At 40.1% G+C, this 14,756-nt stretch overlaps 1 protein-coding gene across 1 annotated transcript in view; it reads right to left on the bottom strand.

Annotated features, from left to right (window-relative positions):
• The window catches only part of LOC126237324 (uncharacterized), a 70,359-nt gene extending 58,162 nt beyond the window's left edge, over positions 1–12,197 (bottom strand). The window contains exon 1 of the mRNA XM_049947293.1: positions 12,098–12,197. Coding sequence (XP_049803250.1) covers positions 12,098–12,152 — 55 coding nt within the window. The 5' untranslated portion in view covers positions 12,153–12,197. The remainder of the gene's footprint in view (positions 1–12,097) is intronic.
• Positions 12,198–14,756: the final 2,559 nt, after the last annotated feature.

The raw sequence follows: 14,756 nt of genomic DNA, 5'->3' as shown, positions 1-14,756 counted from the left end.
TGGAACATAAGCCCTCTTCAATGTTTCGCCCCATGTTTAGTCTGGAGTAGGCATGTACAGAGGTTGCGGGTTCTTCCATAAAGCACACCTCTTCAATTATTTTTGACACGGTACTAACTCCAATTCTGTAGTTGAAGCTGATTGTTGTAAACGTATCTCCTGTAGACAAGAATCTGAAAAAACATAACCAACACCTTAATTGTGTTAATTTTTACACAAGCGAATTTGAAAGAGGAATGGAGGAAATTACGTGACCGCCACCGCCAAGTTCTCTTCCGGAAGAAGACCAAGTCAGGCCAATCAGTTACAAAATGCATGCCATGGAAATACGAACAACAAATGGAGTTCCTCGTTACAACAATGAAACATAGGAAGTAAAGACCTTTATTCATTGTCAAGTATACACGGTGATTCAAAAAGAATATCACAACTTTAAAAATGTGTATTTAATGAAAGAAACATAATATAACCTTCTGTTATACGTCATTACAAAGAGTATTTAAAAAGGTTTTTTTTCACTCAAAAACAAGTTCAGAGATGTTCAATATGGCCCCCTCCAGACACACGAGCAATATCAACCCGATACTCCAACTCGTTCCACACTCTCTGTAGCATATCAGGCGTAACAGTTTGGATAGCTGCTGTTATTTCTCGTTTCAAATCATCAATGGTGGCTGGGAGAGGTGGCCGAAACACCATATCCTTAACATACCCCCATAAGAAAAAATCGCAGGGGGTAAGATCAGGGCTTCTTGGAGGCCAGTGATGAAGTGCTCTGTCACTCGTTCTCGGCCGTCCAGAACTTTTCCCTTTGCACAAACACCCATTCTCTGTAAACTGTTTATACCAACGTTTAATACACCACCTATCAGGAGGTTTAACACCATACTTCGTTCGAAATGCACGCTGAACAACTGTCGTCGATTCACTTCTGCCGTACTCAATAACACAAAAAGCTTTCTGTTGAGCGGTCGCCATCTTAGCATCAACTGACGCTGACGCCTAGTCAACAGCGCCTCAAGCGAACAAATGTACAACTAAATGAAACTTTATAGCTCCCTTAATTCGCCGACAGCTAGTGCTTAGCTCTGCCTTTTGTCGTTGCAGAGTTTTAAATTCCTAAAGTTGTGGTATTCTTTTTGAATCACCCTGTATATTCAAATATTTTTCAATCTAAAAGTGATGGGGATGAACGAAGACTGTGGTCGTCGTTTTAAGTGACAATGTTTCAGTAACATGAGAAGTGTTGTTGACGTTACAACGTATGCAACACTTTACGTCTTATAGCAATTAAAATATATTTACAGTTATACTGCACGTACATACAAGACGGTAAACATACATAAAACGCATTCGATTTCGACCAATCACATCGGTCATCATGAGGCACATGAATGGCAGAATCAATATGGCAACACTGATTAAATACTAACAACAAGAAATAACAGAATTCACCCCAGTGGCATCTATCGTAATTTGTATCCGGAACTTCTGGTAGCCAATAGAATTTAAGCAGTGACACCGTTTTATTTCTGCCATTTTTAGGCCTGATGATGACCAGTGGGACTGATCAAACATGATTGTCTTGCATATATATTTACCATCCTGTAAATACGAGTTGTAAGACAAATTATTACATACAAAATTGTTGAGGCTTTCGTGGCCACTTGTTGACAAACTGCCTATTGGCTTCTGTCTCGGGTTCTTCGGCCGACGTTCATCTAATGATTTTTCTGACGTTTCGCCAGCACGAGTGGCTGGCATTGTCAAAGCTTCACCCTCCATTGCCGGTGGTGAACTGGAGCCGAGCTCGCGGGCGCAGACTATATGTACCTGGCGCGCCAACGTCCGAGGGCTTCTCCGCGGTCATTTCCGGTGCGGTTCTCCTCTTGCTACCTGCGACGGTCGTTCGCTGCAGTACGGGAAGCCAGGATCCGTTGACCTTAAGGCTTTCCTCTTTCTTGTCAAGAAAGAGGAAAGCCTTAAGGTCAACGGATCCTGGCTTCCCGTACTGCAGCGAACGACCGTCGCAGGTAGCAAGAGGAGAACCGCACCGGAAATGACCGCGGAGAAGCCCTCGGACGTTGGCGCGCCAGGTACATATAGTCTGCGCCCGCGAGCTCGGCTCCAGTTCACCACCGGCAATGGAGGGTGAAGCTTTGACAATGCCAGCCACTCGTGCTGGCGAAACGTCAGAAAAATCATTAGATGAACGTCGGCCGAAGAACCCGAGACAGAAGCCAATAGGCAGTTTGTCAAATTATTACATACATTGTAATTATTAATTAAAACGTATACATATTAAGTTTTGAAATTTAGCTCTCCTTGTAATTATTGGTATTAATATGTTTCTGCATGTGATATCACCGTTGTACTGCGTCTTTGTTTTTGTGTGTTGCAGGTGTGACACTAATAACCCTCCAATGGACCAAAGTGTTGTTGGGGGAACAGTCCCTGACTGCGACTGTCCTCTCACTCCAGGAGATGAAAGCATTACTGATATAGAGGAGAATGAAGAGATTAGTCGCCTTCCCTTTACTAATGCGGCAACACCAGGTGAATCCCGTAAGAATCACCCCAGAAATGTGGACAAATTAATTAATTATTTGCAAGAAAAATAGAGAGCAAGAAGAATTGCACCAAAAGCTGATGACTTGGACTTATTTTTCGCGAGTGCTTACAAGTCCACTCGTTTGCTCTCTCGTTTTTTGCAAACACGGATAAAACTAGAACTGATGCAGTCAATAGCAAAAGCATTGGCCCTCTTCGGTCCCAGTGTCGCAAGCTGTTCAAGAACCATCAAGTGTACCACATCATTCATTTTCTCCATCCTGCCTCTCTCCTTCATCCAGCTCTTCGAACATGCATTGCACCTCTTATTTGAGTGATAACACCACCAGTTTTGAATCTCTCTAATTTCTCAGTAACTTTGCACATTATGCTAATTTCAATAATGTAATGTATATTTTCTTCGACCAAATATTGTACTCTTGAACTCTATAAAAACGATTTCAGTTAAACAATAAACCGTTTTAATTGTTCTGGTTGTGAGTGAGTGGTAGAGGCGGTCGTATCGGATTTTGCCCCAATTACACAATGTGAAACGTTGGAGCCGATTCCTTCTCGATTATTAACTCAAAATAAGTTCTAAGGTGCGTAATTAAAGTACAGATTCAGCTAAATGTGAATAATTTTTAAATAGAATAAATGCTAACTAATTTTCAAAAGTAATACATTTTTGTTTTTATGTTTCAAATAAATTTTACCAAAATTATAAACCACCTACGATAAGATTTCAAAAAAGTAAATTGCATAGAGCATTAGTAAACTTACCTTAGGCATAGCGCCAATCTTTCTCTGCTGGAAATACATCTCCTGTAGTTGGTGTCTTTTTTACTAATATCTTTACTTATCAATGTTAAGATCTCTTCAAACTCAGGTTTAGATAGCCGAAAGTATGTTCTGAATCTGTCATCATCTAGCTCCAAATCCTCCATCAGATGATGATACTCGCCACACTGTTCCCGTCTTTCGTTGATGGGGTGCACCCCGTGCGTTCGGTTTGTAACCGAGTACAACAGTATGAATTCCTCTTCACTATTCTAAGAACTATCGCCGTCATGCAACCAAGGCACATTCTTTGTAAACGCGCTATCGCACCACGAACCACTTGCCATGTTACCTGTTTCAACTGAACTGACTGACAGAGCAGAAACAATGTCCCAGTATATGACAGACGTCGGTGGCGGTGTGAACTGCACATCTGTCACACGACATCTGTCACGTTACGTAAGGTGACATAGTGTGACCGCGATGTGAAACGGCCTGAACAGATGCTGCCGTATTTGAATGGAGCTAATAGAACAATTTGCGAACAGTTAATCAATTAAAATTGCTTTGTGCTCCATAAAATTAAAAGAAGGATTAAAAATAATTTAATCGCAGGGAAGTATACCTGTAAAACGTATCTGAAAAACGTTTATTATTAAAAAAAACTGATAAATGCTTGAGATTTCTTTCATTGTCACTTACCTCGTGTTTGCCAATATATCTATGGAATGTAGCACGTTCTGTAATTTTGAGAGTAAAATATTGATTTTGTTTCATCAAAGGAAGGGAACCTTAAAAAATTTGCAAAAAAATGACAACAGTTTTGTGACTCTTACTGTAGATAGTAAATAATGATGAGGTTTTTTTCACTGAATATTTTTATCAAAACAAAAAAACTGAATAATTCGGAATCAGTCTTTTGACACTTAGCCCGTTATTGATTTCCACTCCACAATTGGGGGTGTGTGTGTGCATGTGTGTGTATGTGTGTGTGTGTGTGTGTGTGTGTGTGGTGCGTGTCAATTAGGCAGTGTTGACACTTCGAAGTTACAAACAAAATCCGTGAAATTATGTTCACTGCCTGCCTTACAAAACTATCATACACGCAATACAGTGGTATTACTTTCTCAGGCTTTCCCTCTAATTTCATTCTACATGTAATACGCTTTCGTTTTCAGCTAGTCATAGAATATTTCCAACTCTCTGTCCTTCGCAGATCAGAAGCCACAGAATAGTTGCATACCACACAGCAAGCAGTCTAGACTTAGATCAGTTTTCAACCCATCGGAACTGCTTGGTATTTATGCTCTCTGATAATGAGAAATCTTAGTTATAAAAATTACTGCTAAACGCAGTGTTACACGTGTCATGCTTGTTATGAAAAAGAACAAGACGAAAAACATTCAGCACACTTATACTGCGTCAGTCGGAGTTTATAATAGGTCGTTACAAAATATTTTGCATTTATCAAACTACATGCGACGATGAAGGTATATCTTTGACAAATGTTCAAATAGTTCGCAAGAAAAGATTAATCATATAGCACACAGATTATTACTTTATACCCACTTTCAGGAGGACACATGTACTTAGTTTACACTGAAAGACCTAACTCGAAACGGGGTCCCTGAAGTAGACGACATTTCCTCCTAACTACTGATAGCCTTGGGGGGAGCCAGCCATAACAAAGATTCCATTTGGTTGTATGATACATGCGAAATACCTTCAGATTTCAAGAAGAACGCAATAATTCCAATTCCAAAGAAAGCAAGCGCTGAAAAATGTGAATATTATCGAGCTATCAGTTTCACAACTCATGGTTACAAAATTATTTGCCTAAAAATGGAGAAACTGGTAGACACTTGAGGCACTCCTGACCCTACGTCTTTTTTTAGATGGCAGGTTAAGAAAAGGCAAAACCAACGTTTACAGTATTTGTAGACTTAGAGAAAGCTTTTGACAATGTTGACTGGAATACTTTCTTTGGAATTCTGAGGGTAGCAGGGGTAAATTGACGGGAGCGAAAGCCTGTTTACAGCTTGTACTAAAACCAGGTGGCAGTTGCAATAGTCGAGGGGCATTAATGGGACGCTGTGATTGAGAAGGGAGTTGGACAGATTTGTAGCCTATCCCCTATGTTATTCAATCTGTACATTGAGCAACCAGTATAGATAATCAAGAAAAAATTTGTAGAATTAATTAAAATTCACGGAGGAGATATAAAAACTTTCAGGTTTGCCGATGACATTGTAATTATGTGATAAACAGCAAAGGATTTGGAAGAGCAGTTGAATGGAATGGACAGCGTTTTGAAAGGAGTCAATAAGATGAACATCAATTAAAGAAATGCAAGGATAATGGAATGTAGTCGGATACATCTACATCTACATCTACATGGTTACTCTGCAATTCACACTTAAATGCCTGGCAGAGGGTTCATCGAACCATTTTCATACTACTTCTGTACCATTACAGTCTCGAATGGTGCGTGGGAAAAAGGAACACTTAAATCTTTCCGTTCGAGCTCTGATTTCTTTTATTTCATTATGATGATCATTTCTCTCTACGTCTGTGGGTGTCAACAAAATATTTTCGCATTCAGAAGAGAAAGTTAGTGATTGAAATTTCGTAAATAGATCTCGCCGCAAAGAAAACCGCCCTTGTTACAGTGACTGCCACCCCAACTCGGGTATCATATCAGTGACACTCTCACACTTATTGCACGATAACACCAAACGGGCTGCCCTTCTTTGGACTTTTTCGACGTCCTCCGTCAATCCTACCTGGTAAGGATCCCATACCGCACAGCAGTATTCCAGTAGAGGACGGACAAGTGTAATGGAAGCTGTCTCTTTAGTGGGTTTGTCGCGTCTTCTAAGTGTTCTGCCAACAAAGCGCAGCCTTTGTTTCACCTTCCCCACAATAGTATCTAAGTGGTCTTTCCAGTTTAAGTTGCTCGTAATTGTAATTCCTAGGTATTTTGTCGAATGGACAGCCCTTAGATTTGTGCGATTTATCGTATACCCAAAATTTATCAAATTTCCTTTAGTATCCATGTGGATGACCACGCACTTTTCTCTGTTTAGTGCCAATTGCCACTTTTCGCACCATACAGAAATTCTCTATAGATCATTTTGTAATTGGAATTGATCATCTGATGATTTTACTAGACGGTAATCACCTGCAAACAATCTAAGAGGGCTGATCAGATTATCACCAAGATCATTTATGTAAATCAGGAACAGCAGAGGGCCTATGACACTACCTTGCGAAACGCCAGATATCACTTCTGTTCTACTCGATGATTTACCGTCTATCACTACGAACTGTGACCTCTCTCAGAGGAAATCACGAATCCAATCACACAACCGAGACGATACTCCATGTGCACGCAATTTAGTTAAGAGTCGCTTGTGAGGAACGGTATCAAAAGCCTTCTGGAAATCTAGGAATATGGAATCGATCTGAGATCCCTTGTCGAACGATATTTTCTGAATCCGTGTTGGTTATGTATCAATAAGTCATTTTCTTCAAGGTGATTCATAATGTTCGAGTACAGTATATGCTCCAAAATCCCACTGCAAATTGAATTCAGTGATATGGGTTTGTAATTCAATGGGTTACTCCTATTTCCTTTCTTGAATATTGGTGTGACCTGTGCTACTTCCCAATTTTTAGGAACAGACCTTTCGTCAAGTGAGTGGCTGTACATGATTGCTAAGAAATGCACTATTTTGTCTGCATACTCTGAAAGGAATTAGGTGATACTGACGATATTAGATATAGTGCGAATTAGTGAAGTTCGGTGGCAGGAGGAACAAGACTTCTGGTCAGGTGACTACAGGGTTATCAACACAAAGTCAAATAGGGGCAATGCAGGAGTATGTTTAATAATGAATAGGAAAATAGGAATGCGGGTAAGCTACTACAAACAGCATAGTGAACGCATTATTGTGGCCAAGATAGATACGAAGCCCACACCTACTACAGTAGTACAAGTTTATATGCCAACTAGCTCTGCAGATGACGAAGAAATTGAAGAAATGTATGATGAAATAAAAGAAATTATTCAGATAGTGAAGGGAGACGAAAATTTAATAGTCATGGGTGACTGGAATTCGAGTGTAGGAAAAGGGAGAGAAGGAAACGTAGTAGGTGAATATGGATTGGGGCTAAGAAATGAAAGAGGAAGCCGTCTGGTAGAATTTTGCACAGAGCACAACTTAATCATAGCTAACACTTGGTTTAAGAATCATGATAGAAGGATGTATACATGGAAGAACCCTGGAGATACTAAAAGGTATCAGATAGATTATATAATGATAAGACAGAGATTTAGGAACCAGGTTTTAAATTGTAAGACATTTCCAGGGGCAGATGTGGACTCTGACCACAATCTATTGGTTATGACCTGTAGATTAAAACTGAAGAAACTGCAAAAAGGTGGGAATTTAAGGAGATGGGACCTGGATAAAATGAAAGAAGCAGAGGTTGTACAGAGTTTCAGGGAGAGCATAAGGGAACAATTGACAGGAATGGGGGAAAGTAATACAGTAGAAGAGGAATGGGTAGCTTTGAGGGATGAAGTAGTGAAGGCAGCAGCGGATCAAATAGGTAAAAAGACGAGGGCTAGTAGAAATCCTTGGGTAACAGAAGAAATATTTAATTTAATTGATGAAAGGAGAAAGTATAAAAATGCGGTAAATGAAGCAGGCAAAAAGGAATACAAACGTCTCAAAAATGAGATCGACAGGAAGTGCAAAATGGCTAAGCAGGGATGGCTAGAGGACAAATGTAAGGATGTAGAGGCTTTTCTCACTAGGGGTAAGATAGATACTGCCTACAGGAAAATTAAAGAGACCTTTGGTGATAAGAGAACCACTTGTATGAACATCAAGAGCTCAGATGGAAACCCAGTTCTACGCAAAGAAGGGAAAGCAGAAAGGTGGAAGGAGTATATAGAGGGTCTATACAAGGGCGATGTACTTGAGGACAATATTATGCAAATGGAAGAGGATGTAGATGAAGATGAAATGGGAGATACGATACTGCGTGAATAGTTTGACAGAGCACTGAAAGACCTGAGTCGAAACAAGGCCCCCGGAGTAGACAACATTCCATTGGAACTACTGACGGCCTTGGGAGAGCCAGTCCTGACAAAACTCTACCATCTGGTGAGCAAGATGTATGAAACAGGTGAAATACCGTCAGACTTCAAGAAGAATATAATAATTCCAATCCCAAAGAAAGCAGGTGTTGACAGATGTGAAAATTACCGGACAATCAGTTTAATAAGCCACAGCTGCAAAATACTAACACGAATTCTTTACAGACGAATGGAAAAACTAGTAGAAGTCGGCCTCGGGGAACATCAGTTTGGATTCCGTAGAAATACTGGAACACGTGAGGCAATACTGACCTTACGACTTACCTTAGAAGAAAGATTAAGGAAAGGCAAACCTACGTTTCTAGCATTTGTAGACTTAGAGAAAGCTTTTGACAATGTTGACTGGAATACTCTCTTTCAAATTCTAAAGGTGGCAGGGGTAAATTACAGGGAGCGAAAGGCTATTTACAATTTGTACAGAAACCAGATGGCAGTTATAAGAGTCGAGGGGCATGAAAGGGAAGTAGCGGTTGGGAAGGGAGTAAGACAGGGTTGTAGCCTTTCCCCGATGTTATTCAATCTGTATATTGAGCAAGCAGTAAAGGAAACAAAAGAAAAATTCGGAGTAGGTATTAAAATCCATGGAGAAGAAATAAAAACTTTGAGGCTCGCCGATGACATTATAATTCTGTCAGAGACAGCAAAGGACTTGGAAGAGCAGTTGAACGGAATTGATGGTGTCTAGAAGGGAGGATATAAGATGAACATCAACAAAAGCAAAACGAGGATAATGGAATGTAGTCGAATTAAGTCGGTTGATGTTGAGGGTATTAGATTAGAAAATGAGACACTTAAAGTAGTAAAGGAGTTTTGCTATTTGGGGAGCAAAATAACCGATGATGGTCGAAGTAGAGAGAATATAAAATGTAGACTGGCAATGGCAAGGAAAGCGTTTCTGAAGAAGAGAAATTTGTTAACATCGAGTATAGATTTAAGTGTCAGGAAGTCATTTCTGACAGTATTTGTATGGAGTGTAGCCATGTATGGAAGTGAAACATGGACGGTAAATAGTTTGGACAAGAAGAGAATAGAAGCTTTCGAAATGTGGTGCTACAGAAGAATGCTGAAGATTAGATGGGTAGATCACATAACTAATGAGGAGGTACTGAATAGGATTGGGGAGAAGAGGAGTTTGTGGCACAACTTGACCAGAAGAAGGGATCATTTGGTAGGACATGTTCTGAGGCATCAAGGGATCACCAATTTAGTATTGGAGGGCATCGTGGAGGGTAAAAATCGTAGGGGGAGACCAAGAGATGAATACACTAAGCAGATTCAGAAGGGTGTAGGTTGCAGTAGGTACTGGGAGATGAAGAAGCTTGCACAGGATAGAGTAGCATGGAGAGCTGCATCAAACCAGTCTCAGGACTGAAGACCACAACAACAACAACGACGATATTAAATCTGGAAACGAGAAATAGAATGAAGTACGTTTTTTTTGTTATTTGGACAGCAAAATAACTGATAACCGAAGTACAGAGGATAAAAAATATGGACTGGCCGTGGCAAGAAATCCATATCTCAAGAAGAGAAGTTTTTATAATTGAATATAGATGTAGGTGCTAGAAATTCTTTTTTGGAGGTATTTTTTAGGTGTATAGCGAGGTGTGCAAGTGAATCATGGGCAGTAGACAGTTTAGACAAAAAGAGTATAAAGGCTTTTGATAAGCGGTGGTACAGAAGAATGCTGATTATTAAATAGGAAGACCGCTTTACTGATGAAGAGATACTGAACAGAATTGTGGAGACAAAAAATCTGTGACGCAACTTGATTAAAAAAGGCGATCGGTTGACAGCACACATTCTGAGACATAAAGTATAGCAGACAATTTTAAAACTGAGATTTTATAAATTAAAAACACCAATACTGTTGCTGGGAATGAATCTAGGGATTTGAGGTTGCTCAACAACACAAGGAGGAGGAGTATTTTCTCAAGAAGAGAAATTTTTTATCATTGAAGATAGATGTAGGCGCTAGAAATACTTTTCTGAAGGTATTTTTAGGTTTGTATCCAGGTGCGCAAGTGAATTATGGTCAGTAGACAGTTAAGACAAAAAGAGAATAAAGGCTTTTGATATGCGATGCTACAGAAGAATGCCGAATATTAAATGGGAAGACCGCGTTACTGATGAGATACTGAACAGAATTGTGGAGACAAAAAATTTGTGCCATAACTTGATTAAAAAAGGGGATCGGTTGATAGCACACATTCTGAGACATAAGGTATCGCAGACAATTTTAGTATTGGAGGAAAGTGTTCCCTACCGCAATCGTCAAGCTCACAGAGAAGTACGAAGTTCCCTCCGACAGGCGAAATCACCACCATCACCTGAACTCATCCTCAACCTATAAGACGCACTTACATCACAAATTTAACGCTGCTCGTGAGACAATAGTTATTTCAGAGATTATTCATCAAAATGAGATAGATTGTCTCCAGAACCCTGGAGAAACTAGACAACGTTTTGGGCCTAGATATTATACCGTTCGTCACTGTGTGGAGATAATGAAGCTGCCTCTCAGATAGAAAACAGGTAAAAAACATAGATTGCGGCTCCTGTCATTAACAGAACACACGTTAATGTTATAATGTTGAATAAAAAGGTAGTCGGCATTAATACTGCCGTTGAAAAAAATTGTCACTATCTGTATTTTGCAGGAAAGAGGATATTCTATAGGTTTAGACGAGTGATTTTGCGAGTATCAAAATATGACAAAAATGGCTGTATCATTTGATTGCATTGGCTTAGAAGCCTCAATTTCTTACATCGATGAGGAACCACAGCCCTTAGCAGGTGACATAAATGGATACGCCAACCCTTTCCTCAGAAAAAAGGGTTTTTAACAGTCTTACAGACAGACAACAAAGTGACCCTATAACGGTTCAGTTTTTTGTTGGCTCGTGTTTCGTAGTCCCGAGATTGTGTGTCTCTGTCCTGGATTAAAACCAATACCTTTCCCTGTCGTCTGTTGGAATGTGGGAAAGGTGTCCGCTCTATAGAGTACTAAGTATGTAGGAGGGATACCTTAAGCTCGACAACACTAGTTACTCTGCCACCATGCTGCACCACCTCGTTTCATTTTCATAATCATAGATATCAACACAAACGAGAGACAATATTGGAAAAATAATTGCATAAAATGACTACACTATATGGGTTATACATTATGGATGTACAAGTACGGGTTGTAGATGTAGTTGACGACATATGGAAGTTTGGATCTGGCTGTGAATCGTGCTCTGACAGCCTAATGGTAAGGTGACCGCTCGCGATAAGTGGGATACCCGGGTTCGAGCCCCTGCCAGGCACAGGTTTTCATTGTCGTCATTCCATTATACAGCTGGTCGCTGTCCTTATTCGCTACTGCAAATACATTACATGTATTGCATAAACGCTATACACATTCTTATAGCCAAGTTGGGCATTTGGAGCAGCTTTCTCGTGTCAGAGAATGGCATTTGTGCACTGGGACTTCGAGAAGACACCGTGGAATGTACCACCTTGTCAGCACGCCCAATTATGCGTTTAAGAATCCTCGCAGACATCATTGCGAGGCGCAGGAAGCCGTCAAATACGCCAGTGGAACCTACGAGTCACCCAACACACGTGCCACAGCGACAGAGAAAAAAGCCAGCAGCAATAGTCGGCGCATTGTACAAGACTAGTCCTCACCAGCCAGCAGACGCTTGTCGTACGCTGTGGCGACTGGGGACCAGCCTTGAACCTTCACACTGATAGCTGATAGCCTTGCACCAGTCAAGACACAGCTGCCACCCCTGCGTCCGACCGATAGCAGCTACTTTCCTCCTTGGCTATCGCTGACTGCCAGACAAGGTCGTCAACTTTGGAACTGGCATAACTATTCAAATGGTTCAAATGGCTCTGAGCACTATGATGGGACTTAACTTCTGAGGTCATCAGTCCCCTAGAACTTAGAACTACTTAAACCTAACTAACCTAAGGACATCACATTCATCCATGCCCCAGGCAGGATTCGAACCTGCGACCGTAGCGGTCGCGCGGTTCCACATTGTAGCGCCTAGAACCGCTCGGCCACCCCGCCCGGCCATAACTATTCTGTCTGGTCTCAGGAGTGCCTAATATTTTGAAGTCGTCATTCTGTCAGTTAGTTAGATGAATTCCATCTCTTCCAGCCTTTACTAAATTTTTCAACCCTGCCTAACCACTACTCTCATTTCTCTCTACAACACTTATGCATATTCAAATCTATCAGCAGTTTTCCCCTGTTCTGCACCTTCCAGCACCCAGTTCTCTTCATTGTTGTCTGTGTTGCTACTGTGATTGTATTACTTTAGTAAAAAAAGGAAGCAAATACTCAGATACTAGTAGTAGTGTTGCGCACTGAGAAAGTAAGTTCCTGTAAAGTGCTGTCACAGTAGTGATGCTGAAGATGGAGACAGTGTGTGCAGAAAGGGTCCATGCAGCCCTACTTCCTAAACGCTTTACATGCGGACACTATAGGGGAGTGAAGTTTACTGGCCGGTAGACTTGGAGATGTCAAACAAGCTGAACAGTAGCTCCAAAATGTTTGCAATAGGCAGTTCTCGAAGATTTCTAGGCACGTGGGAAATCAGATCTCACTTATCAAGACGATACCCTACATTAAAACTTTCTGGAATGCTCGTGGAGTTCCCTGACCTTGCGAAAACCACAGAGTGTCAACCTAATTGGCGACCCACAGGGTTAGGTTTTAGACCCCACACTCTTTCCATTATAACTGTCATTATCATTATCGTTATCATTATTATTATTATTATTATTATTATTATTATTATTATTATTATTATTCTTTACTTTCTCAGACGTTAAGTCTGGTTAAAAAATGAAAAATGACGCGGACCTTGATCAGGCGTCACTTCCTTTTAACTGTATGGTATGTGTTATATTGCATTTAGGAACTTTCGGGTAATTGAACATGTATCAATAATTACTGATTTCTGTAGTTGTATATATACGTTTGGATGTAGCTCTATTGCATTGATGTACTGGTGGATATTGTGTGGTATGACTCCTGTAGTTGATAGTATAATTGGTATGATGTCAACTTTATCCTGATGCCACATGTCTTTGACTTCCTCAGCCAGTTGGATGTATTTTTCAATTTTTTCTCCTGTTTTCTTTTGTATATTTGTTGTATTGGGTATGGATATTTCGATTAGTTGTGTTAATTTCTTCTTTTTATTGGTGAGTATGATGTCAGGTTTGTTATGTGGCGTTGTTTTATCTGTTATAATGGTTCTGTTCCAGTATAATTTGTATTCATCATTCTCCAGTACATTTTGTGGTGCATACTTGTATGTAGGAACTTGTTGTTTTATTATTATTGTTGTTTTATTATTATTATTATTATTATTATTATCACTTAGTGGCAGCAGCTGCAGTAATACGAGTACCAGTGCTGCCAATATTAATTACATAGTTGATAGCATAATTTATTCATACTATCACTTCACTCAAATCATTTTAATACAACTCAGGCAGACGTTACAGATAGAAAAACATTCAGCCAAAAGATATTTGCTTGGAAAGTTGGTCAAAGGGAAGTTAGAAAACGGATTGGAACACTTTGGTCCAATGAAAGAAAGAGACTTCATTCTGAAAGGATGAAACAATTTTGGACACGAAGGAAGGCCAGCCATCATTAGTGACATTGATGGATTGTACCTCGCGTCGTCATATTGGGCCCATACATGAATAATAATAAGTACTTGTCATATTAAAATGGTTATTCCTAGGTAACTATTCTGTAAAAAAAGGTATTGTACGTGTGAGCCCTGATTCGGTGTAAGAGAGGGCCTGGTAGCCCTAATCAGATTAGCTTTAATAAATAATAAACATATATTATAAAAGTAAGTGTACAATGTGCGTGCCGCTAAAACTCAGAAACGAGTACCGGTACGTTCAAGGGAGTTATATGATGTGGTAGACCTCTATCCTCCATCCATGCAGTAGATTCCCATTTTCACCTGAAGGATGTGCTTTGGAAGATATAAGAGCTGGGAAGTTTCGCTCTCTACAGATTTCTAGAACATTCCAGAATATTCTAGAGTATTCAAGAACATTCTAGAACATTCTAGAGTATTCGAGAACATTCGACAACGTTCCAGAATGTTCCGGGATGTTCCACAATGATCCTGATTGTTCTGGAATGTTCGGGAATTGTCTGTTATATTCGAGAAAATCCCAGAATGTTCGGGAACATCCCGAAACATCCCAGATCATTATGGAGTATTCC

The sequence above is a fragment of the Schistocerca nitens genome, chromosome 2 (assembly GCF_023898315.1).
Source record: "Schistocerca nitens isolate TAMUIC-IGC-003100 chromosome 2, iqSchNite1.1, whole genome shotgun sequence".
In the NCBI taxonomy this organism is placed as follows: Eukaryota; Metazoa; Arthropoda; class Insecta; order Orthoptera; family Acrididae; genus Schistocerca; species Schistocerca nitens.
The sequence above is the reverse complement of the archived record's forward strand: the minus strand, read 5'-3'. Positions and strand labels throughout refer to the sequence as shown.